The sequence below is a fragment of the Festucalex cinctus genome, chromosome 13 (assembly GCF_051991245.1).
Source record: "Festucalex cinctus isolate MCC-2025b chromosome 13, RoL_Fcin_1.0, whole genome shotgun sequence".
In the NCBI taxonomy this organism is placed as follows: Eukaryota; Metazoa; Chordata; class Actinopteri; order Syngnathiformes; family Syngnathidae; genus Festucalex; species Festucalex cinctus.
Window position 1 is genome coordinate 3349724 of NC_135423.1, and position 19177 is coordinate 3368900.

The 19177-nt window shown below is 39.0% G+C and overlaps 1 protein-coding gene across 6 annotated transcripts in view; it reads right to left on the reverse strand.

Annotated features, from left to right (window-relative positions):
- The window catches only part of tenm4 (teneurin transmembrane protein 4), a 321917-nt gene that overhangs the window by 124463 nt on the left and 178277 nt on the right, over positions 1 to 19177 (reverse strand). For 5 of the 6 annotated variants that reach the window (XM_077540676.1, XM_077540675.1, XM_077540674.1 and 2 more), the window contains 3 exons: positions 10638 to 10890; positions 6145 to 6246; positions 2559 to 2794 (listed from right to left, as the gene is read on the reverse strand). In XM_077540676.1, the coding sequence (XP_077396802.1) occupies positions 2559 to 2794; positions 6145 to 6246; positions 10638 to 10890 (591 nt within the window). Of the gene's footprint in view, positions 1 to 2558; positions 2795 to 6144; positions 6247 to 6449; positions 6522 to 10637; positions 10891 to 19177 lie in introns of all 6 variants that reach the window. The other variant, XM_077540677.1, reaches the window with a different exon arrangement.

Here is a 19177-nt window from a genome sequence, read left to right on the forward strand (position 1 = left end):
CACCCGAGGATACTTGCTAGCTATTCCCAGCAATAGTAAGGTTAGCCCGGTCTTTTGAATGGAATCTGAAATGAGGAAAAGTCAACATAAGACACCATTATGGACTTTGTTGACATCTCAAGTAGAGTTACGAAGCAATTAAATTCCAGTCAACGATAATATAAAACAATTTAATATATAAAGCCAATGTACAGTATTTCTGTGATGCAGAAGCAGCTGGATGACCACAAAAGCCAGCAATTAAAAGTCCAGACGTGCTCTCCGACTGGCCTTTTCATACATTTAGAGGCTCCGAATTGTACCATTAAAGCTAGTAAGTGAACATAATCTGCAACCAGATAACCATTAGAACTGTGATGGCAAAAAGTCAACGGTCTTCTCCAGTTTTTTATGACGCGTCTTTACAACCGGCCGCTTTTTCAGCCATCCTCCCGCAAAATACACACACCAACCATATTAAATATGCATCATAGATATGAATCGGGCAAGGCAGCATTCGTGGTCGAGAAATATATATATATATATATATTATATATATATATAAATTTTTTTTTTTAAGGAACAGATGGACCAGGACGTTTGTAGATGAAAAAAAAAAAAGAGACTAATGTGGATGTAAAATGTGTCATTTTTTTAAAACAACAATAATCAGTTCTCTCTTTGTTTTTTGTTTTTTTATAAAACATTGATCAAATTAACTCATCAATTAGACAAAATACAAAAAATAGTAAATGTATTGTAAAATGGCATATAGTATTTATTATTTAGTTTAAAGGGATACTTCACTTATTTAGCCCATCATAGCAATAAAAAGTTAATATTTTGTCTATAATTAACTTGATACTTTCATTATTTTTTACATACAATTAGTACCTTTAAAAACACATTTTGCAACTTGCTGTCGACTGAAAATGACATCACAAGGGCTCAGCTAACCAATCACAGTTTTCTAGGTTTGGTCACGTGACATTCACAAGCTGAGCTGTGATTGGTTACCTGAGCCCTTGTGATGTCATTTTCAGTAGACAGCAAGTTGCAAAACGTGTTTTTAAAGGTACTAATTGTACGTGAAAAATAATGAAAATATCAAATTTATTATAGGCAAAATATTGTTTGACTGCCAAAAATGGCAAAATAAGTAAAGTATGCCTTTAATAGTTACAATAAGCAAATAAATCAATTGTTTAATGATATAAATGAATAAACATTTTAATTTGAGTGACAAAAAAAAACATTTAAATTAACACAAAATATCATCTGCGTCGACACAACAGAGGAAAAAAAAAAAAAAAAAAGTCAATGGTCATCTTCATTTTTTTTCCGCCCACCTTTTGGCATCTTTACAAAGGTCCGCTTTCAATCATCAGACGGCCGTGCGAACCGTATTAAATATAGATCATAGAGATAAATGATAGAGTGTGTAATTCACTTAGGGGCTGGCCAAAAGGCGAAGAGCTGATTTAATAGCGCGGAGATAGCCTTTAGTCAGCTGGGCCGCACAGGTTGGGGGGGGAATTTTATTAAAAATAAAAATGTGTAAGTCTTTTCTTATCTGACCGGCAAGAACGCTGATTGCACTTTTCTCAAGTGACAAGGTTATTACGGCCAAGGTGAACGTGCTGGTGACAGAGAGGCACACAGAAAAAAATACTAGGCTTTACAAAAAAAAAAAAAAAAAAAAATGAAATGAGCGATACATTAGTTATTTTAACTCTTTTCATGCCAAGAACGGCAATTGACGTTAAGGACACGGCCATCAAGTACTGCCAATAACGTCAACTGTTTTTTTTGTTTTGTTTTTTGGTCAATGGGCAGTGCAACGTCTTGTACAGCGCCGCTTTGTGAATGGGGCAAAAAAATAAAAAAAGACGCACAAACTATGGCCAGCAGATGGCAGCATTGTATCTCTTTTCATTGGGCACCTGTGTAAATTACATGAAAACATGGCGGATCTTAGCAAATAGAACGTTTTCAAGGGTGACGTGAATAAAGTGTTTGTCACATCAAATCTAATTCACAGAGCAAGACAAAAACAAAAATGACTAGTGTCGAAGTCATTGTTTTGCAGAAAATGTGTCTGCCATTTTTGCTTGGTGTCACTCAAATGATCTATTTTCAAATGGTGGTACTAAAGAACAGAATAAGGTAGAATCATATTTTCCAATGAAGGAATAGAATCCAATCTTTCATATGGTATCCACCATGTTTATGTACTCATATTTTGTTTTACCTTGAAAGATAAGTGAAAATGTTCGAGTTGATTTATTTTATTTTTTTTTGGATAACATTTTGGCAGTAAAAGACTATCTGCTAATCATTTTTTTTTTTTTTATCTTGCGCTCAAAAAGTATTCCTTTCATATAAAAAACTAAAACTAATACTAAATCTAAACTAAAACAAATCATTTTGTCCTGAATATGAATGCGAACGGTAGTTTGGCTGACGACCCGCTCATGGCGTAACGCCGTCTCTCGCCAAAAAGCGTGGGAGAGGCTCCGACTCGGCCACCCTCCCGGTGAGGATAATCGGCGCAAGGCAAGGGAAGGCTGAAAACTCACCGATGAAGTAGGCCAGCAGGAAGAGCAGCGTGACGGAAACCAGGATGGCGCTGAGCGCGGCGCATTTCCAGTTGCAGTGCTTGTAGGGCTTCTTCAGGCTGAAGGCGGGCCGGGAGAAGGTGCTGCGGGGCAGGGGTCGAGGGGGCGGAGAGTACACCGTGCTGGAGGTCAGCGGGTACCCCGGCGACGTGGTGCAATACATGGGCGAAGTTCCGCCCGGCTTGAACAAGAAGTGCCTGCGGGGAGGGAAGTGGCTTGAGTGCGCGTCAACGCGGGCCCGTCTATCAGGTGTAATTGTGTTGCCAGGCACACTCCGTACCGTCGCCATGGTAACCCTGCTGCTGGATGAGCCGCGAGGTATAAAACGCGCTAAAGCGGCGGTCGCCGACATTTTTGAGCCGTGGACCGCTTACACCTGAAGCAATAGTTTTGACGGAAAGTAAAATAAACACAACTTTGTGCTGAATGTAAACTAAAGGATTACTTTGCATGTTTTTGTTTCCGCTTTTCGAAACAGTGTCATTTCATATTTTTCATGTTTGTTGATACTTTTGTCTCAGCGGGATGTTTAATTCTGACTCTTGTTGACGTTCCTGCAAAAAAGGATCTTTGTTTTCAGCATGCACCTTATTCCAGACCCAACCACAGTACAACTAACTACCCACCTAATCCTACCGACTGACATCCCAACCTAATAAGTCCAACGTACTTTACCCCTACTAAATAACCGATTTTCCTACCTGCCTACTGCACAGTAAATTATGTAAAGTAAATGTGATTCTGTTTAGAGTGGGACCAAATACTCAGTTTAAAAAACATATATATATTTAACTCATTTGCTCCCAAAAACGTATAAATACGTTCCATTTTAAATGTTTTAAGTGTCCCAAAGACATATTTATCCGTTTTTTTTTTTTTTTTTTTTTTGTTTTTTGTTTTTTTATGCTAGAGCATATAGGAAGCTTTGATGCAGCCTCTCAACTGCAAAGAACGGTTTCAGAAATGGTAGTTATTACACAAACGGCCAGCAGGTGGCAGCAGAGCAAAGGAGATCAACCAGGGCCATCGAGAAAAAAAGCTCAATTACTTACAATTTTAAATAGATTTGTGAATAATGATGAAATGTGGCAATATTCTAATGCTAACTGCTGCAAAACGGAAGCAAATAGAAATCTACTTTTATTCCTGATGAAAGAAGAGACTTTAATCTTTCTTTTGGTAGGTTCCATGCTTTTATAGCAATAGAACACAATATTCTGTGGGCCTTGCAAAATCAGTCAAAATCCAGTAAAACAGCCGGGAGTGAAGAGGATTGCTTCTGTGAAAATGGCTGCTAGTGAATGAGTTAAACTTTGAAGATAGCAGAATAAGGAATTTGGAAAAATTGAGGAACAGCTGGAATCTTCCTAACTCGATGTTTTTGGTCTCCTCTTGGAGATAAGCAAACAGTAGGAGGGGCATAGTGTGGCAGGCTCCCAAGCTGAAGGTCGTGAGTTCGTTCCTCAACCCTTTAGTGACTTGTATTTATTTTATTTTATTTTTTTCTTCATTTTACTCTCTTCCAAGTGTATTTGTTTGTTAGCTTGGGAGCTTACTTTTCTCCTACATGATCGAGACGAGTACTTTGCTAAGTGCACAGAAGCACAAGCTTAGACTTTGATGATCAATACAACATTTTTTCCTCTCTTTCTCTCCTCAGCCCAGCACCACATGGCCCACGGACCACGACCGCTGCACTAGACTTTGCTGAGCGAATCAATATTAAATCAAATTCCTATTTTTCGTATTCACGGCAACGCGTTGCAAGGGAGTCATTCCCGGGAAGTGCAGGAGCGCGTGTCGAGGCTATTCACTCGTCCTTTGAGGAAGGCGCCCGGGCCACGTCGGACGACGGGCCAAACTAGCGGTCCATCAGAGGGCGGGGCGCGCCACTGTCAAGGCCCTTTTACTGACACGTTTACAAGAGGCGGACGTGATTAAGAGGCACATTACGACGTGCCGCGAAGGACGTGGCTGGCAACGCGTGTTAACTTTAAGTACGGGGGCGGGGCGGATACACGGCGGTGCAGATTGAGGAATTAGGATGGGCATTTTTCTCGACATCTATGGAAAAATGCAACATTTGGGTGAATTCTCAATTCAATTATCCTCCTGACTACCAGGAAAAAAATATATATATTGCCCAATCATCTTTATTTTGATATTCCCCAATCTTTGTGAAGTAACTGGAATACTACAAAAGAAATTTTTTGAGAAAAAAAAAAAAAAAAAAAGTTTTTATTTTTAAGCTACGATGTGTCCACTACAGAGGACATTTTTTAAACTTAAATGCTAGGATCAAATAAAGTTAAAATAATTGAAACAATACTTTAATGTGTTCTTAAGAGTCTTATCGAAAACATGCTAACAACATTTAAAGCCTAAATTTGTTCAATAAAAAGTGTTATACACTTCATTTTTCTCTTCCCTAAAAAGTGCTTGCACTTGAGGGAAGCCCCACCCCTGCACATTTGGTATCATTGGAAAGCTCTGAATGTCCTCTATAGAGCACAATAGGAGTTAATTCAATCGTATGCAATGGGTGGGAGATATTCAGGTTTAAAAAAAAAAAAGTCCACTACAGAGGACAAATTTGAATTGCTGGTGGGTACGAACCCAGAATCCGTTCAAAATGGCTGCTTCATACAGATATGACCAACTTCCTGTTAAATTCCCTGCACGGGTACCGAAGACTTGTCCTGCATCCCGTTTTGTTTTTATTCTTTTATAATCACGACCGCTGAGTAAGAACTTTAAATCGCCAGCGTTTACACTCGCACACTAAAACCACTTAAGCGTGAAATCCAATTAACTGATTGGTTTCGGAATGGGATGAAGGTGCGGATCTTGGAATTTTGTTAAGTGGATTATAGCCACTTATGTTAGTCTACGTCACCCTGTGCCGGGGCTCCAATCTGGGGTGTGGTGTGAAAAGTTGGATGCGTTGATTTATTTATTTTTTTTACCTTCCCGAAAAATTCAATTGATGCAAAATTAGTAAAATTTTACATTAAAAATTTTCGACAAGTGGTTGCGAACTACCGTGCAACATTGCGTCGTCTTCTTGAATTGTCTCCTTTAAAATGCATTACCGCCACCTAGAGGGCTGGAGCAGAACAGTATCAAAAGCAACTTGATCTTTCGTGCTTTGTTTCGCTTCTGCACAGTATTAATCTGGCCGCTAAGCCCGCGGGAACAATCTCCAGCCGTCTGGCATTACTTCTCATCCTTGGCAGAGATCCACGCTCGACTGAGAGTCTTTCTAGGTATCGTTATTTTTCTTCACCGATTGTCCGAGAGAAAATAATGCGCTTCCGTCGCCTCACAAATCGGCCATGCGGGGTCCGTTTTGCACGCCCTCTTAAGTTAGCGATCACGCGTCATTATCCGCTAAAGGGCTAACATGGGGACGGATCGAGCGGCTGGCACACAAACACAAACGCACGATCTCACAAACCGATGGCGTTTCGAAGAGCAGAGAGAATGTCTGATGGAAACATAGCGCAAGGCATTGGCGACAGAAGCGCGGGGCGAGCATGCGACCTACCCGTCGTCATTGTAGGCGGCGTCGCGGCCCGCCGACGCCAGCACGTCCATCTCAATGGGGTTGTCCTGTAAAGTCTCAAGGAATGCCTGCTTTGCTATGTTTCTACACACAGGTGGAGAGATGGATATGAAGCCGCTGGTGAGATGCGCGTGCGGGGGAGCACAAAGAAAGTACAGTGTTCCGCTCAACGAGGACAGACGGCATGGGACACTGAACACCTCATGGAACTATTACTACTACTGCTACGACTACTACAACAAAAGGTGGGATTAGCCCCCACCCGTCATTTGGGCACACTGGCCTACCTGGTTTTGTACGAGCCCTGCCCTTCTCTGCAAGCGTCTCGCTCCTCTCTAATAAACAGAGTATTCTGGCTCCTTGTAAGGTTGTGGTTGGAAGAGAACAACGTGTCACTTGAAATTAGATAGAGCAATGATAGAGATAGAGCAATGACTTGGAATGCTATTGCTAGCGGTGCGTCGTCCCAGCTAAGCCGTCACTCTTAACTCATTTACTCCCAATAACGTATAAATATGTTTTTTTTTAATGTTCTAAGTAGGGGTGTGAATTGCCTCGTACCTGACGATTCGATTCGTATCACGATTCACAGGTCACGATTCGATTCGATACCGATTAATCCCGATACGAATTTATAAGTCGATTGTTGCGATTTTTTTTCATTCAAATTTAGAAAATACTAATCAGTAAGCTTGTAGAGTGTAAGATTTATATGAAAATGTATTATTTATTGATCTGAAATTTCAGTCTTATAGAGGTTGTAATCTGTTTCATGTTTGAACAGCATTAAAATAAAATATTAAGGCTTAATGTTCCGTTCATATAACATTCTTCCATGCTCAAGGTGTGAATCCTAAAAAATAAAAAAAATAAAAAATAAAAAAATAAAAAATAAAAAAAAAATCGATTTTGCCTATTATTGAATCGATTCGAGAATCGCGCGATGTAGTATCGCGATATATCGCCGAATCGATTTTTTTTAACACCCCTAGTTCTACGTGTCCCAAAGACGTATTTATACGTTTTTTTTTGTTTTTTTATGCTAGAGCATACAGAAGGTTTTGATGCAGCCTTTCAACTGCAAAGAACGCTTGCAGAAATGGTAGTTATTACACAAACGGCCAGCAGGTGGCAGCAGGGCAAAGGAGATCAACCAGGGCTAATTGCTGCAAAACGGAAATAGAAACATACATTTTTTTTTTTTTCCTGATGAAAGAAGAGACTTTAATCTTTCTTTTGATAGGTTCCTTGCTTTTATAGCAATAGAACACAATATTCTGTGGGCCTTGCAAAATCCAGTAAAACAGCCGGGAGCGAACGGGACTGCTTCTGTGAAAATGGCTGGGAGTGAATGAGTTAAGCAGAAAGAATAGTTTGGATATAAGGTAACGGGGTACACAGGAAACCAACGATTAATAGGACATACGTGATAGGGAACATGGGGAACAAACGTAGCATGAAAGACAACACAGACCAAGATGAAGGACATACCGTAGGTTGCTATGGTTACATCGGGGAAAAAATAAAAATAAAAAAACAGAACATACTATAAACTAGGGGAGTCAAAACAGTGCGTTAATTTTAGTTAATTTATAGTTCCTTTAACGCCACTGATCTTTTTAATGCACGATTAATTGAAAAAGCCGCTGGGGAAATTCCAGTCGCAACGCAGCAGACACATCCACGTGGAAATTTAACAGTAATATATTCAATAATAATGTATATACTTGTGGACACTGGGGTCCACTTCCATTTTACAATTTTACAAATGTGCAGAATTACACAAGTTACTTCATGTTAAAGATTAGATAGCTCTTAATATGAAAAGAAAAATGCATGACAGAAAATAATTGAGAAGCACTGACCGAGTGTAATAGTGAACATAAAGTAGGTGACAAATGGAAGACACTAAGGAAAACATTGGAGTATATAGGGGGCAACGGCGTAAATAGAAAAACCATCTAGAAGAACATGGAAGACACCAGGAACAAAGGCGAAGGACTTTGGGTCATGGTGCACAAAGGCGACAAACGGAACATGGGAACAAAGTGGAAAGCAGGATACATGCAGCAAATAGGCGACATAAAAGGAAACTCTGGGGACATTTGGAGACACGGGTTGGGTGGGGGGGCGACGTGTTTGGCACCGCTGTTGCTTTGCGGGGACGACATTTGCAAAAAGCAGCTTGTCACTACGATTGCTTTCACATGAGGAAGCAGCCTTAATGACGGCGGCGCGCACAAGCCTCGCCGAAAACGAAGGCACCATTTGCAGTCCATGCTGACGTTTCCCCGCTCGGGCCTCCTCGTCTGTTCCATAAGCAGACAACAAATGGAGGGAAGGACCATCCACGTGCCACAGACAGGCTGCTGCTCCAAGAGAAAAGTCCTGCTTTTGAAGTCTTTTTCCACGGGTGAGGAGTACAACTTTTAATGAGCATAGATACCTGCGCCCAAGGGATTAAAAAAAAATAAAAAAATAAATTAAAAAAAAGACCGGGCTGGGTACCAGATCGGAATGCGACCGAACGCCACGGAATTCACATTTTGATTCCGAGCTAGCTTGTTAACTCATTCACTCCCAAAGACGTAGTTATACATTTTTTAGGTTTTTGTTTGCTAGTTTTTGTATGAAGTCTTTGATGCAGTTTCTGACCTGAAATGGAAGCTTAAAGCGATGGTAGTTATTGCAAAAAAAATAAATATTAAAGTGATGGTAGTCATTGCAAAAAAAAAAATATTTTTTTGTAATAACTACTATCGCTTTAAGCGACCACTTCAGGTCAGAAACTGCATCAAAGCCTTCATACAAAAACTCTAGCAAACAAAAACCTAAAAAACGTATAAATACATCTTTGGGAGTGAATGAGTTAACATACAAAGTTTTGGAAAAGGCTTTTTCCACTTTAGTCTACAACAGGCAAAGAGAGTGATAGCTCTTATCATGGAGGTCGGTTGGAAAACCAAGTACTGTAAAGTGGTTTAAGGAATTGTCTCTGCATTTACCCTTGGAGAAAATTACCTACACTTTGAGAGGTCAACAAGATATCGTTCAAGGAGTTTGGGGACGTTTTTTTGGACTATGTCAGGCGCAATGACATTTCGCAACTTTTAGGTGAACCTGGGACGGAATGACAACCTCGTTAGGATGAAGATATTGGACTATAGAGACACATGGGAACTCTTGCAAGACACGTTAAAGATTTTTTTTTTTTTTTGAATTTATTTGTATAATGTATGTTTGAAATTTAAAAACTACAATAAATATTAGGGGTGTTAAAAAAAAAATCGATTCGGCAATATATTGTCATATTACATCACGCAATTCTCGAATCGATTCAATAGGCGGCTGAATCGATTTTTAAACTTCCATTTTTAATGGAAAAATATTCAACAAAACGTCTTACTTCGGGTTAGGGTTCACACCTTAAGCATGGAAGAATGTTATATGAACGGAACATTAAGCCTTAATATTTTATTTTAATGCTGTTCAAACATGAAACAGATTACAACCTGTATACGTTTCAGATGAATAAATAATACATTTTCATCCAAATCTTACACTCTACAAGTTTACTGTTTAGTATTTCTAAATTTGAATTTAAAAAAAAAAGAAAAAAAAAATCACAACAAATCGACTTATAAATTCGTATTGGGATTAATCGGTATCGAATCGTGACCTGTGAATCGTGATACGAATCGCCAGGTACTAGGCAATTCAAACCCCTAATAAATATATTGTTTAAAAAAAAAACAAACAAAAAACGGATGACGACATACTTCCGTCCGAAGCTGTTCTAAATGGTAAAAAAAGTGGTCAGCTCCGGTTCCGATAGGATCCACAACAACAAACATCGACTAATCAGGCCAAGGCGAGGCCATCACGCGACGAGCGTCCGCTTCTCTTGATTTGGTTCGGCGTGCTCGTAATGAGACCGGGGCCGCTTTTGCGCCGATGGCACTGAATGGGCGCACTTGACGCGAACGCAGCCCGTCGATGAACGTACGCCGCGCCGTTGACACGCCGGCTGATGAAGGCGCCGTGAATACGGGTCCAACGGCGCTTTCGCTTCGTGATTATAATTGAGAGCGTCGCCACGGTTACCAACACACAAAAAAAAAAAAAAAAAAAACACAAGGCCCAAAAGCAGAACTCTTCTCTTGTTATGGTCAGCCTTGACATCCTGGCTGACAGTGCGGACCGCATTGCATTGCTTCTTGTTATACTGTGAGAAATAATTCAAACCACCTTTTATAAGATACCGTATAAACAAGATATTTTATAACTTGCCAATTAGATGTTATCACTGGCTGTTTGTTCCAAGAAATCTCCAATTTTCCTTTAGATCATTTTTGCTTAACTGAAATCAAACAGTAAGTGTTCCTTCCCAATGACTTATTTTCTCGTTTTTTTTTTTTTTTTTTTTTTTTTTTGTAAATGCGATTGTATTTAGAAGTTCCTGTCGTCTGCTCTACCTGGTCTCCAGCGGGATGTTGCTGTTGAGGAGCCAGTTGTCCGGGGCGCCGCCCGCGTCGGGGGCCCCGCCGTCGGGGGGCGCGGAGGAGCCGCCGTCGGTGGGCGCGGGGCTGGGGTTGCTCCGCGGCGTGTAGTTGCCCCGGTTCAAGGAGTTGACGGAGGCCGCATGGTGCTGGAGGTGGTTGGGCGAGTGGGAGTGGGACAGCGGCAGCGGCGGCGTGCGCAGCCGAGGGTGGTTCTGAAAGACGGCGTCTGGAAGGCAAATGCGAATGTTCACCAAATTAATGACTTTTTTTTTTTTTTTAAATGCATTACACTGGCATCCAATTTAAGATTTGGAATTAAGATTAAAATTCAATCAGTAACATCCCACGGAAAGCAAAAATAGTTCCCGACATCAATTTTACCCATCAACACAAAATCGGGTAGACAGGGCCGTCATAACAGAACGCACAAAAAAAAAAGTCTCAAGAACCAATGCATGAAATTCAACACAAAGTCGGCCATATTGGTTTGGTGCAGCCATTTTTGTGTGACTTCCAAAGTTCATTCACTGTATTTAAAAAAAAAAAAAAAAAAAAAAAAAAAAAAAAAAAAGTGGTGGAGGTGGTTTTCATCTCATTTTCTTGTCATTGTCAAAAAAAACATTTTGGAAGGAAAATAAATTCAAAATAAACAAAACAATTTAAGGGTTATTTCACCAATTAACACGCTGTTAAGAGTGATTCAAATCATTCCAATTTTAGACTGTTCATCTTATTGCTATTACATTATTTTTTGTTATTTCAAAATAAAAGTCCCAAATTACAAATTTTGTGGGTTTTACCTAAATAATGTCCACAATTTCAGTAATCAGTACATTCCTTTTTATTTATTTTTTTAATCCAAAAGTTCAAAATAAAAGTAAAATAAAACATAAATTAAATTAAAATAATTATTTTTTTTTTTTTTAAATACAATTTAGTCCAAGTCTAATTTCCACATTTTCTGCCTGATTTTAACAGCGCCAACATTTAACGATTCATCTCATTCCTATTTTGTTTTTTTTTTAAGTTTCAAAATAAAAGTCCAACATTAAAATTGTGTCCCCCCCCCCTCTCATTTCTACATTTTTTGTGCCTAATTTTAACAGCTCCAACATTGAAAAACACTTTTTTTTTTTTTTTTTTTTTTTTTTACACGGCATCTCCGCCTCGGCAGCCGAGCTAATTACAAGGGAAGCGCCCCGCTCGGCCATCTGTCGCCGCGACACTAACGTGATATACAGTAGCGCTCCCCCCCCCTGCAAAACACTCTCCTTGTCTGGGCTCCCGACCATGAAATATGTGGCACTGAACCGGGTTCAAAGCCGAGTGGGAAGGTAAATCAGCGCCCGGTGCACTCTTTGCAGATGGCCAATGAAAGATGCACATTATAAATCTTCAACGAGACCGTCGCTCGCTAGTTTATGGCGTCCAGGTTCTATCTCTGTCTTTTTTTTTCTTTTTTTTTTTCCCTGCTCGTCATAAATGACTTCAAATTGTTTGAGCAAGGCAAGAAAAGCGACGACGCCAGATGACTAAATGCTGTTTTTATTGTTTGCTTGGCTTTATTTGTGTGGCACTTTCCACTTTTGCATAGCTCTTCGACTTTAGTGTCCACCCATCCAAAGCAATATTGAAATATATATATAAAAGATGGATTTTGATGGTGTATATTCCTTTACAGTGTTCAATAGACCACCTGTCACGAAAACCAAGACATGATCATCCAGGATATGACGTGCTTTAATTTTGATGATTTAAAAAAAAAATAAAAAAAAAAATAAAAACTGCCGCGAGTTTCGGGGGATGACCTGCCTAAAACTACGCTAATACGATTATGCTAATATAGTACGTAAGACGAAACATGCATGGCTGAACATCATATCGTATTTAATGGACAAACATGATGACGCAAATGTCAGCAAAAAACATTTCAAGTGCTTCAGATTAACTGTGAATAACGTTCAGCTGTTCTAGTAGGCTTTTTTCCTGATGTTATTTTGCTTTCTTGCAGAAGCCTGAAGTGTTTGTGCTTACACTGACTGCTATTTTGAACGGTTCAAAATTCCCTCCACAATTGTTTTTTTTTCATTGTTTTGTTCAATTGTTTTGTTGTACATACAATTTAATTTTCATCAGGGATGTTTTGGCCCTTCTATGTTGAAAATCTACACCAATTGTCAGATGAAGGGGGACGTAATATGCCTGTGAAGCAAGTCAATATGTGGAGAAACTCAATGAGTGCGTGCATTAATAACATAATAATCATAAAACATAAACATTTTCCGCAGAAATTTTGGATGTGACTGCTGACTCTTGCAAGGTGGAAAGCCGCATGCACTGAAAAGTTTGCCAAATCCTGTTGAAATCAGGTTACTTCCTGTTAAAAAATGGCCAGTTCTGGGTCACCTCCTGTTGAAATCAGGTCACTTCCTGTTGAAATCAGATCACTTCTGGGTCACTTCCGATGGAAATCAAGTCACTTCCTGTTGAAATCAGGTCAGTTCCGGGTCACTTTCTGTTGAAAACAGGTCACTTCCTGTTGAAATCAGGTCACTTCTGGGTCACTTCCAGTGGAAATCAAGTCACTTCCTGTTGAAATCAGGTCACTTCTGGGCCACTTCCTGCGGAAATCAAATCACTTCCTGTTGAAATCAGGTCACTTCTGGGTCACTTCCGGTGGAAATCAAGTCACTTCCTGTTGAAATCAGGTCACTTCTGGGCCACTTCCTGCGGAAATCAAATCACTTCCTGTTGAAAACAGGCCACTTCCTGTTGAAATCAGGTCACTTCTGGGTCACTTCCAGTGGAAATCAAGTCACTTCCTGTTGAAATCAGGTCACTTCTGGGCCACTTCCTGCGGAAATCAAATCACTTCCTGTTGAAATCAGGTCAATTCTGAGTCACTTCCAGTGGAAATCAAGTCACTTCCTGTTGAAATCAGGTCAATCCCTAGGTGCTCAATTTGTGCATCTTTCCCCCCCCTTCTCCATTAATTCCTATGGGACTTTTTGGCGGGGTTTTTGGGAATTGCGTCAACATGGTAACTCGGAATTCCGAAAAAAAATATTTCACCGTCAACTCAAATCGATTCGCATCTTTTGGTGCCTCATTTGTGCGGAACGTTCAACGGTTCGGGCCGCATTTTGTCTGAAAAATTCCGGTAAATAAAGAAAAATAAACGTCGTCTGTCATTGGCTGGCAACAAGTCTTTTTTTTTCTCTCTCTCTCTCTCTCTCTCCTCTTTTTAAGTATGAGCTCTTTTTTTTTTTTTTTTTTACAATATTGTGACCTTTTTTAAATATCGCCAACTTCCCCACACTATTGTTATAATTTTCGAATCGTGAGCTTCATATCGTGATAATATCGGATCGTGACGTTCGGATGTCGTTACATCCCTAGTAGGTAAGGAGACATACATTACTCTCTCCCTCATTGGTAATTTCCTCTAAAAAATAAATAAATAAATAAATAATAAAAAAAATAAAAGTACTGTAACCCCTTTGATATGCAACAGGTCAAAGTGAAGGTTAAACCGAGAGGGAAAAAAAAAAAGTAATTAAAGTAGTTAAAACAATAGGAAGCCCATGCTATTTCCTAAATTATTTTTAAAATTTTACATGTTGTAATAAATACAACTGATAAGTGTCATTTATACAGACTGTCCATTCATTGGAGCCAATCCTTTTACAGCAAAAGGCGAACGTCTTAAAAACAAAGCCAAGCCTCGTCGATGCCACTTCGCCGCAATCGTTCAAAAAGACAGCAAAAAAAATTAATGGTTGTCTATTGACTGGCTGAAAAGAAAAGGCGATTCATTAGTTATCTGAGAGAAAGCGAGGATGGCGACTGGACCACAAAGGGCAAAACTTTCACATGCTTTTACCGAAACAGAAGCTCTTCTCCTGCATTCAGGGTGAAGAAAGGAACCTTTTCCATTTTTCTTTCCAGCAGATGCACGCGTCAGTCCAGGCCCGCTGACGCTTTTCTGAGCCCGTAATTAAGCTAATGCACTTCATTAGCGCAAGCGTCTTCCTCGTCTTCCCCCCCTCCACACGCTGACAACAACATGTCGGACGCACAACAAGCACATAACATGAATGACGGTTTCTCTCAGGCATGGATTAGTGTGCATTAAGTCATTATCTCCTACAGAATAGCGCCACGGTGACATTATAGTGGACAGTATTTGAAAATTGCTTCATTCATTTGATTTTATTTGAGCAATTAAGAGCAACTAACATCTTCATTTATCTTCATCTATATTCAAATCTACATTTTCAAAAGAAACATTTCAGATGGCGGCAGAGGTCGTAGGAGTACTAAGGTTGCAGCAATAGTACAAAGGCTGCGACAAAGCGGTGGAAGTAGTAGTAATGTAAACGCTAACGTAGTAATATAGAATTCATGAATCCAAATGGAGATATACGTTTAAAATAGGCCAGAATAGGAAAACAAGGATGTGTATTGTCAAGGATTCGAAATTGTGGTGATGGTATTATAATAGAATGATATGTTGACTGTACAGAATCTAAATGTCTGCAAAAGCTGAATAAAAATTCTAAAAAAAAAATAAAAAATAAATGCTAACGCACAAGTGCAGCAGCTGATTTGCCTCATTTCTTGAAACGCTCCACGTGAAGCACACATACATGCACACTAGTGCTGTCACTATCAAATATTTTTAGAATCAATCGATTAATCGACTAATCGGGTTACTTTAACTGCGCAATAGTGTATTACAAAATAGGGCTGCACAATATATCGGAAAAATACCGATATCATGATATTGATATTATGCTATATGCATAGAGTAAATACATGCAATAAGTTTCATAAGAAATTTTGTTCTTTTATCTGAATTCCAACAGTCAAACTAAAATGTGCACCGCCATCCAATAGTTGAACATCATCGAGAGGTAATTACAGGACTGTCTCAGAAAATTTGAACATTGTGATAAAGTCCATTATTTTCTGTAATGCAATTAAACAAGCAAAAAATGCCATACATTCTGGATTCATTACAAATCAACTGTAATATTATAAGCCTTTTATTATTTTGATATTGCTGATTCAGAAACCTCAAATATCCTATCTCAAAATATTGGAATATTTCCTCAGACCAAGTAATAAAAAATGCCATAATCAGCAATATTAAAACAATAAATTCAGTTGATTTGTAATGAATCCAGTGTGGAGAATAAAAAAAAAATGCTGAAGCATTCCCACAATAAATAATAATAATAATAATAATAATAATAATAGGAGTGGGGGATTTATGTTGTGTTATTGTTTTCCAAAGTTTAAAAAAAAAAAAAAAAAAAAAGTTTGCAAATGTCTTGTTTTGGTTAAACACAGAAGCTAATTTTAAATGACAAAAAAAAAAAAAAATGTCTCCAAATGATTACTCGATTATTAAAACAGTTGATGATTAATTTAATAATCAATTAATAATGAATCAGCTCTAATGCACACTACACAGATATCAGGCGACGATGTGAGAAAATGTGCGCTGGTCACGGGCTTCCGAGATCAAACGTCGTGACTTTAACCAAACGCAACCCCCCCCCCGCCAGAACCGCCCCCACCCCGTGGAAAGCGTCCAAGTGTGCCCAAGCCATTGGATCGGACAACATTAATCAAAAGCTATGGGCCTCCTAAATAAATCATTACATCTCGCTTAGCTCCGCAGCGCCGATGGCTAATCACCGCTGCACTATTTCCAGGCCACTAGTATTTGTCTATACTATATACATTTAAAAAAAATAATAATAATACACAAATAGAAATTTGTCATGAAGGCGGTCAAGCAACACTTTTCCACCGGCTCGCCTCGAGCCCAACTCTTTGCCGCGCCATTAGACGAGTCCTCGTGGAAGCTCCGTGCGGGAATAGCAGCCGTCACTCCCGGACTCGTCGGAGAGCTAACAAAACAGGTAAGTGTGGAGCGAAAAAAAAACACACAAGGCGGCTCTACGGTGTCTGAGCTGGCCTGCATTACTAATTGCAGTGCTCTTTGGATGTCACAAATAACATGTTGCCGAGGAGGCATACTGGGGATGATTCAGAACAACTGACCTGACTGTTTTGTTGACGTTCCCTTTAACGCAGCACCATCTAATGGATGCATAACGTAACCCCAGACTCTACTGTAGCGTCTTATATATGGAACAAGTTTTAAAATATGTCATTCATTGACGGTGCACCTTATAATGTATAATAATAATAATAATAATAATAATAATAATAATGTATAATGCCTTATAGTGCGGAAAATACGTTATTTCCTTATTCACTTATTAATTTACTGATGTAAAATATTAAATTTAATTGTAAAAAAAAAAAAAAAAAAAAAAACTTGTATACGCACTTCAAAATGTTTGCTTTGTTCTTGTTTTGTTACCTTATTCTTTACTGCACAAGCGATATTTATGTTTTTGTACAGCACTTTGTATACAGCAATGCCTGTTCTTAAAGCGCTTTATCAATAAAGTTGAGTTGATTTGAGAGTAAGAACATTGGCTAAGGGAGATTTAAAAAAAAAACAAAAAAAAAAAAACATGATTGTAGGCATGTTTTTATAAGTTTACATGTGTCCAGAGCATGCGAGAGGGGTAAAACAATCCATCCATCCATCCACCCCCCCCCCCCACGATCAACTGGGGTTCACAGTAACGTTATCTATATTGAGCTTTTTCTTTGCTATCCTGAGCCATTAGCACGGCCGCCAGCAGCAGATGCCCGCCGCTCCTCTCCCGAGATGGCAGCATGGATTTCCTGTCACCGTCCAAACAAGACGAGTGGTTACAGGCGCGCCTTTCTGTACGTCCGTCTGCCGCGCATCCATCAGGGAGGGCTCCTATATTTCGTTACGGGGGTGGTGGGGGGCACAGATGGTCGGCTGATCATCGGGCGATGGACGTGATGCATCTCAATTTGTGTCAGCAAAAAAAAAGGAAGAAGATATGTCGCTATGCAAAGAGCATTAGCCACGTTCGCCGTGCACTGACAAGAATGCAAGAGGACAAATAAATTGTCTGCCGGCTGCACTTCACTGACAACAAGGCGACATCAAGAGAAACGCGGCCTTTGAAGCCCAGACTCCAACTAAATGACATCATCTTGTTATTGATGTCATGTCCACAACAACAAGAAAGTCCCATTTTGCAATGTTTTTTGGACTTGTAGCCACACACAATCTGCATTTTTTGCCAGGTCAGACACAGAAAATTGTGGCATCACAGAATTCGCCATTATCTCCTGAGATCAGCCATTTTGATGAATGAAGAACTTTGAATATATTTTTTAAATTAACTCATTCACTCCCAGCCATTTTCACATTTCGCAATCCCGTTCGCTCCCGGCCGTTTTACTGGATTTTGACTGATTTTGCAAGGCCCACAGAATATTGTGTTCAATTGCTATAAAAGATGGAACCTACCAAAAGAAAGATTAGTCTCTTCTTTCATCAGGAAAAAAAGTATGTTTCTATCTGTTTCTGTCTTGCAGCAATTAGCATTAGAAGAGAGCTAAGTTTCATCAGTTTTCACAAATCTATTTAAAATTGTAAGTAATTGAGCTTTTTTTCTACATGACCCTGGTTGATCTCCTTTGCTCTGCTGCCACCTGCTGGCAGTTTGTGTAATAACTACCATTTCTGCAACCGTTCTTTGCAGTTGAGAGGCTGCATCAAAGCCTTCTGTATGTTCTAGCATAAAACAAACAAAAAAAACGTATAAATACGTCTTTGGGACACAGAACATTAAAAAAACGTATTTATACGTTATTGGGAGTAAATGACTTAAAGGCATACTTCACTTAATTAGCCCATTATAGCAATAAAAAGTTGTAAATATTTTGTCTATAATTTGATACATTCATTATTTTTCACGTACAATTAGTACCTTTAAAAACACATTTTGCAACTTGCTGTCGACTGAAAATGACATCACAAGGGCTCAGGTAACCAATCACATCTCAGCTTGTGAATGTCACATGACCAAACCTGAGCTGTGATTGGTCACCTGAGCCCTTGTGATGTCATTTTCAGTCGACAGCAAGTTGGAAAATGTGTTTTTAAAAGGTACTAATTGTACATGAAAAATAATGAAAATATCATATTATAGGCAAAATAATGTTTGAGTGCCAAAAATGGCCTAAATAAGTAAAGTAACGTAAAGTAAAGCAACTTTCTATTCTTCTAATTTCTAGCTCCCAAACATTAAACTGGCAAAAATCGTAATCATTTGCAATTTGGGTAATAGGAAAAAAAACTGAATTTGGGAAAAAAATCCACGTCAATATCTAGAAAAAAATTAATTAATAATATGCATGTATTTGTGGAGACTGGGTTCTAATTATATTTTACATTGTAAAAAATGTGCAGAATTTCACAAATTTTAAAGATTAGATCGCTCACTTGTCTTTTTTACACTACATCTTTTTAATTGTAACTCAATTTTATGAATTATTATGAAATAACTATTAACGACTAAAATATGCAGCCATATTTCTAT